This window comes from Bison bison, unplaced genomic scaffold (assembly GCF_000754665.1).
Source record: "Bison bison bison isolate TAMUID 2011002044 unplaced genomic scaffold, Bison_UMD1.0 scf7180017864487, whole genome shotgun sequence".
Lineage (NCBI taxonomy): Eukaryota > Metazoa > Chordata > Mammalia > Artiodactyla > Bovidae > Bison > Bison bison.
The window spans coordinates 7,192,084-7,208,137 of record NW_011495047.1 but is presented as its reverse complement, the minus strand read 5'-3'; the positions used below and the strand labels follow the sequence as shown (position 1 = coordinate 7,208,137).

At 55.5% G+C, this 16,054-nt stretch overlaps 1 protein-coding gene across 1 annotated transcript in view; it reads left to right on the top strand.

Moving 5' to 3' along the window:
• TMEM63B (transmembrane protein 63B) overlaps nt 1–16,054 on the top strand; it is a 28,257-nt gene that overhangs the window by 2,677 nt on the left and 9,526 nt on the right. The window contains exons 2-12 of the mRNA XM_010863232.1: nt 4,856–5,178; nt 5,448–5,527; nt 5,812–5,850; nt 6,787–6,877; nt 8,516–8,553; nt 9,503–9,645; nt 9,744–9,795; nt 10,506–10,614; nt 11,188–11,258; nt 15,029–15,109; nt 15,573–15,717. Of these exons, the coding sequence (XP_010861534.1) occupies nt 5,020–5,178; nt 5,448–5,527; nt 5,812–5,850; nt 6,787–6,877; nt 8,516–8,553; nt 9,503–9,645; nt 9,744–9,795; nt 10,506–10,614; nt 11,188–11,258; nt 15,029–15,109; nt 15,573–15,717 (1,008 nt within the window). The 5' untranslated portion in view covers nt 4,856–5,019. The remainder of the gene's footprint in view (nt 1–4,855; nt 5,179–5,447; nt 5,528–5,811; nt 5,851–6,786; nt 6,878–8,515; nt 8,554–9,502; nt 9,646–9,743; nt 9,796–10,505; nt 10,615–11,187; nt 11,259–15,028; nt 15,110–15,572; nt 15,718–16,054) is intronic.

Here is a 16,054-nt window from a genome sequence, read left to right as displayed (position 1 = left end):
TCCTTGCGCCTCACACAGTGCAGTTCATTCATGAGCCGCCCGGGCCTGCGTTGGAGGGTGCGGTGGGGAAAGGATTGGTTCGCGGAACCGGAGTGGGGCAAAGGCCCTGTTGGGGGGAGGGGGCTTGCTTTGTCCCTAACCCTCCTTAACCTCCTAGAGAGGACAGTCCCAAAGCTTTGGCGCCTTCTTCCCCAAAAAGATAAGGACCCTTGGGAAGTGAAGAGGAGAGGTCAGAGGGGCCGGCTGCCCTTGGGGCTCTGTGCTGCCACCTGCCTGGGTCCCTTGGGTGGAAGACTGGCCGCTCAGCACTCCACTTTCCTGGAAGGGGGTGAGGGGGTTGGGGGCCGCACAATTGGGAGGACCAGGACTTCCTACCCAAGACCACTCTCCAGCCTCTCCCTGGGTCTGCATCCCCAGCCCCTCCTGAGGAGGAGCCCCCAGTCCTGCCTCCCAGGCACGTGTGAGGAGGGGAGTGGCCCTGCCAGCTGGGGGCTACCAATGAGGATGTACTGGCAGCGTGATTATCTTCCAGGGTACCAGAGGGTCCAGGCCCTGGCATGCCCCAGGTGGCACATGCTGGGACCTGCTGTTGGCTCAGCCGGTTGGGTCTTGGCCTCTGGGAGGGGAGGGATGTGGGAAGGCAGAAGGCAGGTGGTGAGTAGCCAAGAAGCCCCTTTTAGACATCTTACAAATTCCCTCCAATTATAACAGTCTTGGAGACCTGGGTTCAAATTCCAGCTCTGCCATTCTTTAGCTGTGTGACCTTGACAAGTTACTTAACTTCTCTGAACCTTAGTGTCAATATAAAAAGTATGCTCACTGCCACCTCCTTACAAGATTAAATCTAGATAGTACAGGTAAAGAGCCTGGCACCCTGCCTGGTAGTTGATCAATAAGAGCTCTCCTCTCTGAACTTCTGACCCATCCTGGTGTATCACCACCCTCCCATGCTCCCCCCACCCCCAACCCCGGCCAGCCTGCTGGGGACGGATCAGTTTGTTTGAAGAGTTTAGAAACATTCCCCTGTCACTCACTGGCTGAGTCCTGAAAGCAGTCTAAGCCCTTATGTCTCGACAAGAAGCCCATCTAGACTGAGGAGTTCTAGCATACTAAGTACTGTTTTATTTTGATTTGTACCAGTTCTCCACTAAACCAATCCCTTTCATTCCACACTTTATTGATAACAATTGCTAAATTTTTTTTAGAATCCATTTATGCCTTTAACTGTACTAAGAGCTTCACCTAAATCATCTTGTGTAATTTGCAAAACAACCACGTGACTGAATTATTATCCCCATTTATAGTTGAGGGAACCAAGGCCCAGGGTGGTGAGGTAATGTGCTCAGGTCAGAAGCCATTATCTATCTCATCCTAGAGCCCATGATCTTAGCCACCAGGCTCTGTTGCCTGTCCCCTCTCCCTGCTTCAAAACCCGAAATCACAAACCCAGGGAACTGGAAGAAAGAGGGAAGGCAAACAGGTAGAAATAGGGTGTGGCATTTCTCCAGAGCTGTAACTGGCAATCCCCAGCCCCCAGCCTCCTGATGGAAGTGACTCCTCTGTTAGCTGAGGCCGCAAAGTGCTGTAGTTAAAAGCATAGACTTGAGCCAGGTTGCCTAAGTCCGCGTCCAGATCTATCACAGACTAGCTGTGTGTCATTGGGAAAGTGATATACCTTCTTTGAACCTCATCGTCCTCCTAAGGTTGTGATGAGGAGTAAATGAGATGATATTTGTAAAGCACTTGGAACAGTGCTGGCATAAAATAAGGATTAAATAAGTATTTGATAAATGCATTCTTTTCCTACTACTTTTATCCTCACTTGTGGATACATTTTTGCTCATCTCTCAGAAGTTAGTAGGGATGGAGTGAGGATATTAATATCTATTTGTTACAGAGTGAAAGACTGAGGCCCAGGTTACATAGTAACAGAGCTAGTCTCCATCTTTATCTCCTCCCAACAGACCACACTGCCTTCCTATGATCCCAAGTCCTAAATTAAATCTTCCCTAGTAACTCTTTAAGAAAAAAACTTTTAATTTATAGCTTTCTTCCCACCCACCCCCCACATACACACACTTCTTGATGATAAAATAACCTTCAGTGAGCTAGAAATAAAACCCTCCATCACTCTCCCTACACCTTTCCAGCTAAAGCCTCAGTGTCAGACCAGAGAAATTCTAGGATACCACTGACTCAGACAACCCTGTAGAGTGGATGAAATGTCCCTCTCTCCCCCAAATATTCTGCCTCAGTCTCTTCCCTTCTCTCAGCTGCTCTCTGTGAAGGCTTTGAGAGCAGCTGCCCAGGGTGAAATTCAGCCCAGCAACCCCGCCTCCACAATTAAGAGCTTGGAGTAACCCAGTCGGCAAGCTGGCAAGCTGAGCCATCAGCCCTGGCTCCACCCTTTCCTGCCCTGTGACCTCCCTATGAGTGGCTTCTCCTCCCAGGTCCCTGCTTCCTCCCCTGCCGATGGGGAGTGTGCCCTGCTTACTTCAGGGTGCAGGTGGGAAGAGCAGTGTAACTGAGGAGGGAGTCTTTGTGACTGTAAAGAGGGAGGTGGCAGATGGACATGGTGACTTCAGTTACTAAAGCACAGACCTTGACCCTCACTACTCTCCGGGTTCTCTTATGTAGGAGCTCCCAGAATGTTCCACCTTCCTCCGAGTGGAGAAGATAGAATGGGGGAGGTGGGGCATGTAACTCCAGGGGTTTGTACCCATTACACTCTGACCTGGTGGAGCCTTGGAATTTCAGAGACAGACAGGCAAGGAGTCTGTGTGGGCTGGACCGATTTCTGAAATGTGTTTGAGTTGGGAGTTAGAGGTGGGGGGACTAGTATAGAGGCCCCCCAATTATTACAGCCCTAAGATACCTATACCTACCTTTAACCTTTCCTGGGGCTTTTTATATGTACATACCCAGGCTCCCAGACACACCCGCATACACACCTCCACTTAGACACTAACAACTCTCTTCATTTCCAAGGACAGCCATGTAGTCACCCAGCTCCCCACCTGCACACACACAGATACACATATCAACACAAGTTTACACACCTAAACACACACATTCTCTCAGTGCTCTGGTGTTCCCTAGCCCGAGAACACATAATGAGCATTCACAAAGCTTCTGCAGCACCCTGTTCTAGACATGTCAGAAAAGCATCAAGGTGCCCTGAAAAGTGTTCAGGCTTTAAAAAAGAAGTTGACCTAGGTTTGATGCCCAGGTCCATTATTTTATGAGCAGTGTGACTTTGGGAAACTTACTTAACTTCTCTGAGTCCTGTGCCTTCATCTTAAAATGGGAATGACATTCCAACTCCAAAGTGTTAATGAGTAAATGGAAAAATGTATGTTTTCTTGAAACAGTGGGCACTCTATACATGGCACCTGCTACAGTTACTGAATTAATTTTTTTTTAAGGCAACATGGGCTGGAAAGGAAGAGGGAGGGCATAGAACACAGGGCAGTTATTCCCTTAGCCTTCTTAACCCAGGCTTTTCAGAGACTCCCTGGAACCAAGTGAGACACAGACAACCCCAGCTTCTCCTCTGGTGCCTCTTGCCCTGCAGTCAAAATGTTAGGAAGAGGCAGCGGGAAATCTGAGATTGGCAGGTGGGCAGGGGAAGCTCTCTGAGCCACCCAGGGGGCTGGGGGCTGCTTGCTCCCAGAGCTGCAGTCACCCTTCCTAGGTTTGTTGTTCTCTTTCTTTGTCTGGTTTCCTTTCTTCCCTGGGGATCCCCCCCCCAAACAAAGCAGAGCTTCAGTGTTGTCAGCAGAAGGGGCCTCCAGGGGCCCTCCTATAGGACGGGGGGTGGGGCCACAACACCGCACCCACACACCTCCTCCACCCCAGAGCCTCCCCAGAGCCCTGCCCAGCTGGTCCCCAGGCACTTCCAGAACCCAGGCATCAGGGCTAGCTGCCCCTTCCCTCCTCCTCCCCACCCGTCCACTGGGACCGTTGAAGGCTTGAAAGCCTGGCAGTGTCAGGGAAGCAGGCCAGAAGGCACTTCCCTGGCTACAGGGAGCTTGGGCTGGTTAAGAGGCCCCCAGGCTCATTCTTCCTTCCTTTGCCAATCAATGGAAAAGCTCGCTGCAGGGCACGGCATTCCCAGCCTGCCCTGCTCTGGGGGCAGGAGCAGGGCACGCTGGGAATTGTAGTCCTTACAACTCAGATGAAAAGCAAATTGGAAAGAGATGAGGAAACCGGAGGAGAGAAAGGTGTAGCTCCTGCCGTGGCCCAGGAAAAAGAATGAGGGTACACAGGTGTGGCTGGGCTGAATGAGACAGGTGGTACAAATGCAGAAGTCCTGCTTTTTAACGGACTTCCCACCGACCCCATTCTCAGACCCCTACTCTGAGGACAGATGGCCAACTTTAAAGTTGAACATCTCACTTTGAAGCCAGCTATACTGGGAAGGTGGTCAACTGAGTTGAAAACTGAGCAGATGAAACCATGCCATTGTTCTAACAGGGGTAGGAAGAGACAGTCAGGGTCAGGTAACTGGCTCCTGACCCATCTTCCCCTGGCCTAGAGACCCTTCCACTTAGTCTTGGATCTTCAGGCCTAAGACCCCTCCCCATCTTCCCTCAGATTCAGCTCTGCCCCCTGCCTGAGACAGACAGAGATACAGAGACAGAGAGAGCCAGTTTGTGTTTGGAGAGAACGGGTGTATATGTGTATATGGAGGTGGTGGGAGGTGAATTGCTAGAGACTCAGAGCATCTTCCAGCTTAGAAAAAACCGGTCGCCCCAGTCCGGACCCAGGCTGAGTTCCCCAGACCCAGAGCCCAAGAGCCAGGCAAAGTAAGTCTGTGTGACTCAACCCTCCCTTCCTGGGCCCTTATCTCCAGAGGCCAGAGCTTCCACCCACCCAGGCAGCCCGGTGATCTGTCCTCGCTGTCCCCTCCCCACGACGACCCTGCCGAAGCCTCAAGCAGGCCCGTGAAGGGGGCAAGGGCCAGGCCTGGCTGACCGCTCCGCCCCTGCCCAGGAGGACCATGCGGCAGTAGCAGCCATGCTGCCCTTCCTGCTGGCCACACTGGGCACCATGGCCCTCAACAGCAGCAGCCCCAAGGACTACTGCTACAGCGCCCGCATCCGCAGCACCGTCCTGCAGGGCCTGCCGTTCGGGGGCGTCCCCACCGTGCTGGCTCTGGACTTCATGTGCTTCCTTGTGAGTGCCCACATGCCCCCCTCCACCCTTGGCACCACACCCTGTATCACAGCTGGCCCACACCCACCACTCTAACCACTCCCCCTGACTCCCCACGTGTGACTGCAGGTGGGAATCCCCATCACCCAGCCCAAGTTCAGCCTCGGACCTTCATCCCACCCAGAGTTATCCTTTTCTCAGACAAAAATCCTGCCCCTCTACCCTGCCCTCCTAGCTAGTCCAGGGGGTGAATGGCCTCCCATCCTGCCAACCACCCCCTCCTTCCTCAGGCACTGCTGTTCTTGTTCTCCATCCTCCGGAAGGTGGCCTGGGACTACGGGCGGCTGGCCTTGGTGACAGATGCAGACAGGTAAGGCTCTGGGACCCTCCCCTACCCTTACACACAGGCTGGTGTGCACACTTGCACGCCCACACACACACATGCACATACACCTTGTCCACGCTCCTCAGGGATAGAAGGAGAGTCAGCCCACTCTCATCCTCTTTGGCGGGGGCGGTGGGGGCGGGGGATGAAGAGGGACCGGTCCCAGAGCGGGCATGGGGCACAGGGGCCCACAGCTGGGCCTTGGTCCCTTGCCAGTCCCTGGAGACCCATCCCGGCCCCCGCTAACCCTGTCTGTTCTCTGTCCCCAGGCGCCGGCGGCAGGAGAGAGACCGAGTGGAACAGGAATAGTATGTGGGGCAGCAGCCCCCTCGCCCCCACTAAACCAGCTTTCCTTTTTCTTCTCTTTCATGCTTTTCTTCCTACCACATTGCTGGTGTCTCTTTTCCGTTTTCTCCTCTGCAGGCTCATGTTCGGATTAACGCAGGTGGTGTGCTTCGCAGAGCAGGGGGCTCCCCAGCTTGTCTCTGCCATACTCCCCCATCTCTCCCTCCGGCTCCCTGTGCGCCCCGTGCGTGCGGGCATCTGCCACCCAAGTTGGCTGGGGTGGAGGAGCCATCTTCCTTGGGAACCCACAGGACAGTAACCCTGTTGGTTGCAGAGACAAGACTGGGCGTCTCCAGTGGCTTCTCACCCCTAACAGCTAGTTCTTCCTATTCCAGGGTTCCCTGCTCACCTGCTCTGGAGGCCTGGGAGGGGGGCGGCCAGAGAAGCTCTGAGCGCAGCCCTCTGTGTCCATCACCGTCTCTGTCTATAGGCCTGGCATTGGAGTTGCGGCAGCTGCTGGGGTCAGGGAAGAGGAGGGTGGGGGACACCTCCCAGCCCCCCAGCCCCCGGCCCTTCTGGGGCTCTCTTGGTCCAGCGTGTCCTTCCCCATCACCACACGCCCCTCACCATTGCCCTGTGCCTAGCGTGGGCTCTGCTCCCCCAGCCCCCACTGGTCAGCTCCGGAACTGCAGGGCCCCGCTGACTTCCTTCAACAGTCATGGGGTGCTGATGAAGACTCACCCTCCCATCCTTCCCCCAGCATCAGTGCCCCCCAGGGCCCCTGAGGGGAAGGTGTGGGTTCAAGGGAGGCAGGGAGAGGGCAGTCACTCTTGCGCGCTTCTGCCTCTGTGCTTTCTGTGCCTTGTCTGGAGCTCTGGAGTGGGACGCCACCCACTCCACCCGGCTCCGCAGGGACTCAGACTTACCCACTCTCTGATCTCTCGTCTCCCCACCCCCAGTGTGGCCTCAGCTATGCACGGGGACAGTCACGACCGGTATGAGCGTCTCACGTCTGTCTCCAGCTCCGTCGACTTTGACCAAAGGGACAATGTGAGTGTCCTCCCCCCAGCTTCTCAGCACCCGCTCCTCCGGGGCATGGGTTCAGCAGCCTTGGCTTCAGGTGATATGGGGTCAGGGGTCTACGCAGTGGGGCCTTCTGCCCAGCAAGGGTGATGCTCGTCTGAGAGCCACAGCACCCAGACCCAGAACTCTGGGCTCTGTCTTCCATGGCAGCCTCCAAACCAGCACAGGTTAAACATTGTGGTTTATAAATGTCATTTTCCGCAGTAGAGTTATGTGCCCCTCTCCAGTGAGCAATCCTAAGGACCTCTTTTTCCTTAGACATTTTCCTGGAAGTAATCATGAGCCTTCCAGGCCTGCTTAGCAAAACATGCAGAATCCATTATGCTGCTCAGAGGTTGCAGGCTGGTGGCCCCTGGCAATCTGGGGCCAGCTGACCTGCTTGTAGATTGGAGCTGAGGGGCGGGGCCCCTGTAGACAAGGCATGTACCTGGGGAGGCATAGCAGACCCCAGGCCCCTTTAGATCAGACCCAACACTCTGGCATTACCTGTCTGGCCACCTGTCATTCTGCCAGGGTGAGAACTCTCACCCTGGTCAGAACTCTAATCCTCAGGCTGTAGGGTGGCCCTGCTCAGTCCAGCTTAGGCTGGGGGCCTTGGGAGCAGCAGCTCCTGCAGCCCCCGTAGCAGAAGAAGCCTGTCAGCTTCCTGAGTTGGACTCATACTGGTAAGTGACAAAGCAGAGGTGTCACCCCTCCCAGCCAGAGCTGTCCAGATGGTCCCCAGACTTACGGTCCTGTATCTTGGCTGGAGGGCACCTCTCTCCCCCATCCCATGTTATGCCTGGAAGTCTCCCAGTAGGAAGTTGGGTCAGGGTATCTCTGCCCAGCCCTTCCCCACATAGCCCCACCCTGCCCTGAGTGGGGTCTCTGTCTGAAGACAAGCCTGGGGGCTTGAGAGCAGGAGATCACCGCTCACAGTGACCCTGGGATGGTCCCTCTGGGGTGTTCTTGGGGCTTCCCAGGTGGCACAGTGGTAAAGAATCTGCCTGCCAATGCAGGATTCACAAAGGATTCAGGTTTGATCCCTGGGTCGGGAAGATCCTCTGGAGAAGGAAATGGCAACCCGCTCCAGTATCCTTGCCGGGAAAATTCCATAGACAGAGAGTACATGGGGTCAGAGAGAGTCAGACATGACTGAGCACACAGAAGGTAGGTGGCAGGACCTTGGGCAGCATGGCCCACTCCTCTGCTCTTGGCAGCCACGTTGCAGACTCTCCACATTGCAGAAGCTGCAGGTCTGAGGTCCCTTCCCCGGACCCCGGACCCCACCGATCCCCACCCTGGCCCACACAACTGCAGGACTTTTTCTCTGGTTCCGCTGCCCTCGGGTGTTTGCGGGGACCTGCACTCTGAGCCCAGGAGTCCACAGGTGACCCCCTGTGGCCTTGGTCTTTCTTGCTCCCTGAGGGCGGGCACCCCCGTCGCCCCTCTCTGGGACGAGCTGGTTTCCCTGGGGGCTGTGGGAGCTGTGACAAGGTGAGCCATGGCCTGGAGGTGGTCATGAGGTTGGGGTCGGGTGGAAGGGAGGCTAGAGGGGAAGGGAGGCTCGGGGGGGCGGAGGGTGGTGGGATGGGGGCACCAGCTGACAGTCCTCTGCCCCCACAGGGTTTCTGTTCCTGGCTGACAGCCATCTTCAGGATAAAGTAAGTGAACGATCTTCAAGCTCTAAAGAAAAAGAGAAACAGCAGACCTGTCGTCTCCCTACCAAGTCCAGAGGCCGGCATCTCTGAGGGCCTTAGTGCTCCTAGCCAAGCCAGCACCCACCTCCCTGCTCCGGGGGCCCAGGCCCCTGCTGTTCCTCTGAGCTGGTCTCACTTGACCCCCGAACAGTCTCCTGTGCTCCCCAACCCCCGCATGGGAGGCCTGCTCTGCCCTCAGCTCTCCTCGCCCCTGCCGCCCTGTGCAAGCAGGCGCTGGCGCTGCCACCGCCACCTCAGAGCCATGTGCAGCCAGCAGGTAGGGGCAACAGGCAGGCTGGAGGCAGCCAGCCAGCTGCAGGCAGGAGCCATTATCCAGCAGGCAGAAGTCAGGAGATGGAGCCAGAGTGCGGCAGGCAGGCAGTGAGCCTTGAGAGAGGCAGGAAGCCGGGACAGGTCAGCACCACCACCGTCCTGGCCCGTGGGCCCCAGGGCTTCCCAAGTCTAAGGGGGAGCACCACTGCTTCCCAGACCTCCCTCTGCCCTCCTGCCTCTGTCTCCTCCTGCCACCATCCTTGTCCGCCCTTCTCGGGTTGTCCTCTCACCTCCATTTCTCCCCATCCCTTGCTGCTCTTCCTCTCTGCAGTCTGCTTTCTTTTTCTTCTCTCTCTCTGTCTCTCTCCCCATATCCCTCTCCTCCTCCTCTCTTTTCTCTTTCCCTCCCCTTCTCCCTGCATCCTTCCCTTTTCTCCCTCCCCTTCCCTCTCACTTCCTCCTCCCTCCCCTCCCAGGACATGGGGGACCCAGAGCCCCACCTCCCCTCTTTCAACCCCATCCTGCTGCCAGATCAGCCAGGGCTAGGGTGGACATGGGCTGGGGTGGGCCAGGGCAGATGAGCCGTGGCCCCTCCGGTGCACTGGTCCTCACCGCATCCGCCTGTCCCCGGTGCCCGCAGGGATGACGAGATCCGGGATAAATGTGGAGGCGACGCCGTGCACTACCTGTCCTTCCAGCGGCACATCATCGGGCTGCTGGTGGCCGTGGGTGTCCTCTCTGTAGGCATCGTGCTGCCCGTCAACTTTTCAGGGGACCTGCTGGGTCAGTAAGGGCCAGGACCGGTGTGGTGGGAAGAGGAGGGGACAGAAGGGGACATGCCCTGACCCCTCCGTCATCCTCTCCCTCGTCCCACCCCCCAGAGAACAATGCCTATAGCTTTGGGAGAACCACCATCGCCAACTTGAAATCAGGGTAAGAGTGGGAAGCTGGTCAAGCAAGGCCTGGGTCTGTGGGCAGAGTCTGGGCGGGAATGGGGAGCGGAGGAAAAAGGGGGGTGTTTGGGGAAGAGGTACTGAGGCTGCAGAGATGACGGTGGGGCCTTGAGGGCTTGGGTTGGAGCCAGAAGGAGAGGACCCCATGGAGGGCTGGCTGGTGGTGGCTAGAGGGCAGTGCACCCAGCAGGGAGGGCGTGAAGAGGTGACCTCTGGGGACAGTGTGGTTGGAATGGGACAGTCTTGGGGTCAGGATGTGGGGTGTGGGGCCTGCCTTGGGAGGGTGTCAGAAGACCCGAGTCTCTAAAGGGGCGCTGTACCAGGGTGGTTGTTTTTAATACTTATTCATTTTTGACTGTGCTGGGTGTTCACCGCTGTGTGCGGGCTTTCTCTAGTGGCGAGCAAGGGCTACTCCAGTTGTGCTGCGCTGGCTTCTCTTGTTGCGGAGCATGGGCTCTACAATGTGGGCTCAGTAGGTGTGGCGCATGGGCTCAATTGCCCTGCAGCGCCCACAGCCTGTGAAATCTCCCCAGAGCAGGGATCGAACTGTGTCCCCTGCACTGACAGGCGGATTCTTCACCACTGGACCACCAGGGAAGTCCACCAGGGTTTCATGAACACTGGCAGGTTTGGGGGTGTTTGCGAGTGTTCCCAGCCCTGGTGGCCCCACTCACCGCTCTGTCCCACCAGGAACAACCTGCTGTGGCTGCACACCTCCTTCGCCTTCCTGTACCTACTGCTCACCGTCTACAGCATGCGCAGACACACCTCGAAAATGCGCTACAAGGAGGACGACCTGGTGAGTGCAGCGGAGCCAGGCCCGCCCCCCAGCCCACCCTCCAGGGACTCTCCTGCTGAGTCCTAAGGTGTGGTCAGCCCCCAGGTGAGGCCAGCTGGTTTTGAATCCTGGCTCAGGAGCCCCCATCCTGCCGGTTAAGTCACCTCCCTCAGGCTCAGTCCCCTCCTCTGTGGGAGGTGAGAACGGTCCCTCTCCTAAAGTGGGTGGGGGATGAGGTGAGGCCGTGCATGGAAGGCCCTGGGGCAGGAAATGGCTGTGGAGTGATTGCCCCTCTTCTCCTATATTTATTCCCCAAACCAGCACTGAACACCCACTCCATGCCACCCACCGTGCTGGGGCCTCAGGGTCTGAGGATTTGCAAGTAGCACCCACTCCGTGCCCCCATAAGCCCTCAGAGGGCAAGAGGCCAGGGGGCTTTCACTCTGCTCACTGTCTGATTTCTATTAGAAACACCACCCCTGGCTTATCCCGAGGTCTGCTCCCACCCACCTGCCCCTTTCTGCTCCCCCGTTCCCCACCCCCTCTCTGAGAGTCAGGCCTCAGGAAGGCAAACTGGCCCCCTTCACTCCCCAGGTGAAGCGGACGCTCTTCATCAATGGAATCTCCAAATATGCAGAGTCAGAGAAGATCAAGAAGCATTTTGAGTGAGTAGCTCCTCCCACCGTCCCCAACCCCAGGACCCGTGGACCCTTCTTTGCCTTCTTTCAGCTCCAAGAGCATCGTTGGAGGCCCCTCTCTCTCCGGGGGGGCTCAGGGGCTGTGGTACAGGGTAAGGGGTTATGCTAAGGAAGAATTCTCTGATTCCAAGGTGGTCTAGCAGTTGGGCTGGACTTCAGGTCCCTCAAAGAGCTGGAAAAATACTTGAAAAGTGAGTCCCTGGGCCTTTCCTCTTCCTGGCTTGAACTGGGTCATGGTTTGTTGACCCCAGGTCCACGGGCCCTTGAGGATGTGGCCTTCTCAGAATTGTGCGGGGTGTTCTGGAGACTGTGTGCACGCGGACTGGCAGGGAGAAGGGTCTCAGTTTTCAGTGTATCCTCAGCGAGCCCAGGAGAGCTGGGCTGCATGTTCTCTAAGGTGCTTTTCAGCCAGAAGTCTGTCTTAGTAAAGTGAAGGAAATTCACCGCCAGTGGCCAGAACAGTCTGTGTACAGCATCTGTCCATCTGTCCACTCAGCAGTTGTTCTCAGGTGCTGCTGAGGTCCATGTGGTGGCCTGGGGACTACAGAAATGAGTGCAAGACCATTGAGTTCTCAGGGCTACACAGTGAGGCGGCCAGCTTTAGAGGCCAGTCCAGGGTCTGCTTAGAGATTGGTCTGGGGACAGTATTAGGAGTTGGCCGGTGGTCCTGACTAGGGCCATTGGTGGTCTGGATCAGGGCTCGGTCTCTGGTGAGGATCAGGATTTAGTGAGGTCGGTTGACCTGGATGAGCAGTCAGTTGTTGTCCTGGATCAGGATGGGATTGGAGTCGGATCCCAGACCCCTGTGTTACAGAATGACTGGTTTGTGACCAGGGTTTTCAAATGAATCCCCTTTTTTATTCAACGTGCATTTATTGGTCACCTTCTGTGTGCCAGACATAAATCAATTAGAAACAGGTCCTGCCCTCCCACAGAACAACAGCTATAATTAGCTCATCAATCATTGGTCAGTATGAGAGAACAATTTGGGGTCCCATCTGGAGTTCAAGCTATACTCAGCATTAGGGGGCAGGCTGGGTCAAAATTAAGGACAGCGTGTGCTGAGAATTAAGTGACATCTTAATGTTACCATCCAAATGGAGTCAGCTGTCAACTTGTATAGACAAGTCCTTTAGTAACTTGTCTATACAAATATCTTTTTTTTTAATCGACCCTTTCTTTTATTTATGTATTTATTCGGTTGCATGGGGTCTTGGTTGTGGTATGTGGAATCTAGTTCCCTGACCAGGGATTAAACCTGGGCCCCACGCGTTGGGAGCGCAGAGTCTTAGCCACTGGACCACCAGGGAAGTCCCAATAATAGGTCTCTTTTGAGCATCTTGTGTCACACTGGAGCAGGAACCTGGGGGTATGGCAGGAAGCCTGCCCACATCTGCCTATATTCTAACAGGGAGAACCAGATGGCAAAGAAATGACCTTGGCAGGCGCGGGTGGGTGCTTAGAAGAAAACCAGAGCAGGGAGAGGGGCGGAGGGCGGGGTCACGGAGGGAGAGGGGCAGAGGGCAGGGTCATGGAGGGAGAGGGACAGAGGGCGGGGTCATGGAGGGTTGCTGTTTCCGATGGGGTGGCACCGGGGCTCTGATGGGGTGGGCACCGAGGGCTCTGACAGGGTAGCCTTGAAGCAGAGCCCTCTGCACTGAGGGAATGAACCCTGTGAGTCGAGCATCCATGGATCCAGCACACGTTTGTCGTAAACTTACTATGTGGTTTGTCCCAGGGAGACAAAGAAGAGTCAGACTTGAGTCATGTCCATGAGGAACTCACAGTCCAAGATGTCTGTTTCAGGGGTCAGTCTGTTGTATTCTTTAGGAAACAGCCCGATTGGCCAAAACCATCCCAATACTGTAAAGTTAATTATCCTCCCATTAAAATAAATAAATTTATTTTAAAAAATAAAGTAAAACTAACAGTCAGGGGGACTCCCTGGTGGTCCAGAGGTTAAGAATCTGCCTTCCAGTTCAGGGGATGGAGCTTCAGTCCCTCACTGGGGAATTAAGATTCCACACGCTATGGGGCAACTGAGCCCATGCACCGTAATTGGAGAGCCCTCACACTACACTGCAACAAAGACTCGATGCAGCCAAATAAATAAATAAAAATAATGTAAAAATAAAAAATGAAAATAATGTAAAAAAATTAGCGATCAGCCTATAACCAGGGGGTTTGGGGAGACTGCAGTCCTCACTGGAGTTTTTAGTGTCATGATGAGCATTATTTCATTGACTCATCCACTCAGCACAGCACAGTGGGTGTTTATTGAGCACCTACTATGTGAAGGCTGTTGACCCAGCACCTGGGTATATGGTGCTGAGCAGGAGGCAGCCCTCATCCTTGTGGAGGCCCTGCTAGTTGTCAGTATCCGTCGGGGTCTGGGTTCCAGGCCTGGGGTCTATCTGGATTGGAGGACTAACCCAGAAGAATCAGGGGATAACCTGTGTGCAAAATCAAGGAACCTGCGTGGTAGGGATTAGGGGATTAGAGATTAGCTGGGTGAAAATGAGGACTTAGCCTGCCACAGGGCTGACAGCCCTTCCAAAGATGAACCTAAAATGGTTTGAGCAACAGCAGTATCAGGGGGCTTCCCAGGTGGCGCAGTGGTAAAGAATCTGCCTGCCAGTGCAGGAGATGCAAGAGACTTGGGTTCAATCCCTGGGTGGGGAAGATTCCCCTGGAGAAGGGAACGGCAGCTCACTCCAGTATTCTTGCTGGGAAATCCCATGGACAGAGCAGCTTGACACGCTGTAGTCCATGGGGTCGCAATGTGTCGGACACAACTGAGCATGCACCCACTATTCTAATCCTATATCCAGTGTCAGGGGAAGAGTCCAGAGCCTCCTAGGAAGTGCCTTTCAAGGACACCATCCCAGATTTAAGTTCCCAAATTCTCATGGGTTTGTGAGATCCATCTTGTTACATTAGAATCATGTCTCCACATCTTTAACACTTGGTATTTCCTTCTTTAAATATTAAACAAACCAAAAAAAGGCAGGACCTCTATCTAGATTAGGGATTAGGATCAAGGAGCAGTGTGTGATCAGGATGAAAATGGAAGTGTTCCTCCACGCAGGCTGTAAGCCTCCCTCAAGCCCTACTGGGTACCAGCTACTGAGAGTCTGGTCAGTCTCAAGTCAAGGTGGAGTCAACCTGGGCTCATGGTTAGAGGGTCAGTCTTGGGTCTGGGTTATGCGTCAGTTGGGTCAGGATAAAGGAGCAGTCTCTGGTCAGTGTTAAGAGGTCAACCTCAGGTCAGGTTTCAGGATCAACCTCTGGTCATTTTTGCACCAGAGACCATTCTGTAGCCCGGGGCTGTGGGTTGGTTAGGATCAGCTGATGGTCAAGGCTAAGGCTTGAACTGTCACCAGGTCTCCTGGGAACAGGGTTAAGAGGACACCCAAGACTAAAGGCAGTTTCTCTCCACGTAACGTCCCCAGCCCCAGACAAGCATCAGACCACAGCTGTGGTGTCCCCAGCACCCTGTGAGAACGCGCTCTCATCGGGGTCCGTGCCCAGGCTTACCTGTGCACACTCCCCCGACGCGGATGAACAGGAGGAGCAATTCCAAAATTTTATTCTTGGGAGCTGTCGTCTTTGCAGACTCAGAAAGAGGGGGCTTGAACTGGGGCTGTGTGTCTTGAAGGTGATGGGGTCATGGAGGAAAGTTGGGGACAAGCAGGGGGCGGGGTCCCTGCCGAGGGTGATGCTGGACTATGTTTCAGGGAGGCCTACCCCAACTGCACGGTTCTGGAAGCCCGCCCGTGTTACAACGTGGCTCGTCTGATGTTCCTCGATGCAGAGAGGTAGTGGGGCTGGGGGTGGGAGGGCAACATTGGAGGGCCCCCTGCCCACTGCGGGGGGCATCTTGGCTGCCACTCAGGAGTCTGGCTCCCCTTCCAGCTGTTTCCCAGGGCATCTGATTTTAATTTACCCCTGGAGCGCTTGTCAGTTCAGCTCTGGAAAGAGCAAATCCTGGAGGTTAGAGGAAGGGGTTCCACTGTCCCCCCCCCAACTCCATTTGAGGATGTACCCTTTCTCTACTACAGTGTGAGAAATTTAGGCTATGGGAAGAACTTCTGGCCCTCAGGGGATGGTGGGGAGACCCTGGACTGGGGACATGTCTGAACCATGCACCCTAAGCAAACCCGAGAGCACAGTGGCTCTTGTCCTCGGGGAGTGGACTGCATGACCCCCGAGCTGGGCCACCTACCCATCCTCCAGCAGACCGAGCTGGGCGGTGGGTGACCGGGCGCCTGGGTCCCACAGAAAGAAGGCCGAGCGGGGAAAACTCTACTTCACAAACCTCCAGAGCAAGGACAATGTCCCCACCATGATCAACCCCAAGCCCTGTGGTCATCTGTGCTGCTGCGTGGTGCGCGGCTGCGAGCAGGTACGAGGCGTCCTGGGCTCAGCTTAGGCCTCAGGGCCCCCCGGCCAGGGCGAGTGGGAGGTCCTGGGGAAGCAGGTCACAGCGGAGACGGATGCATCTCCCAGTTAGGCCCGTCCCACAATCTCAGGAACACCCAAACACACAAGCAGGCCTTGCACATAAATACCCCAAGGTCGAGAGGTCCCAGAGGAAGCAGAGCTGGGGTGAGGACCACCGGCAGGGGCACCCCTCCCATCTGTTCCTACATCCTGGACACCCTAGTCCCGCTGTTGGGTCTGTTCCCTATACGTACAGCAACCAAGTTTTCAAAACCCAAATCAGAAGAGGTCAGCCAAGAGGCCAACTTGCTGAATTTACT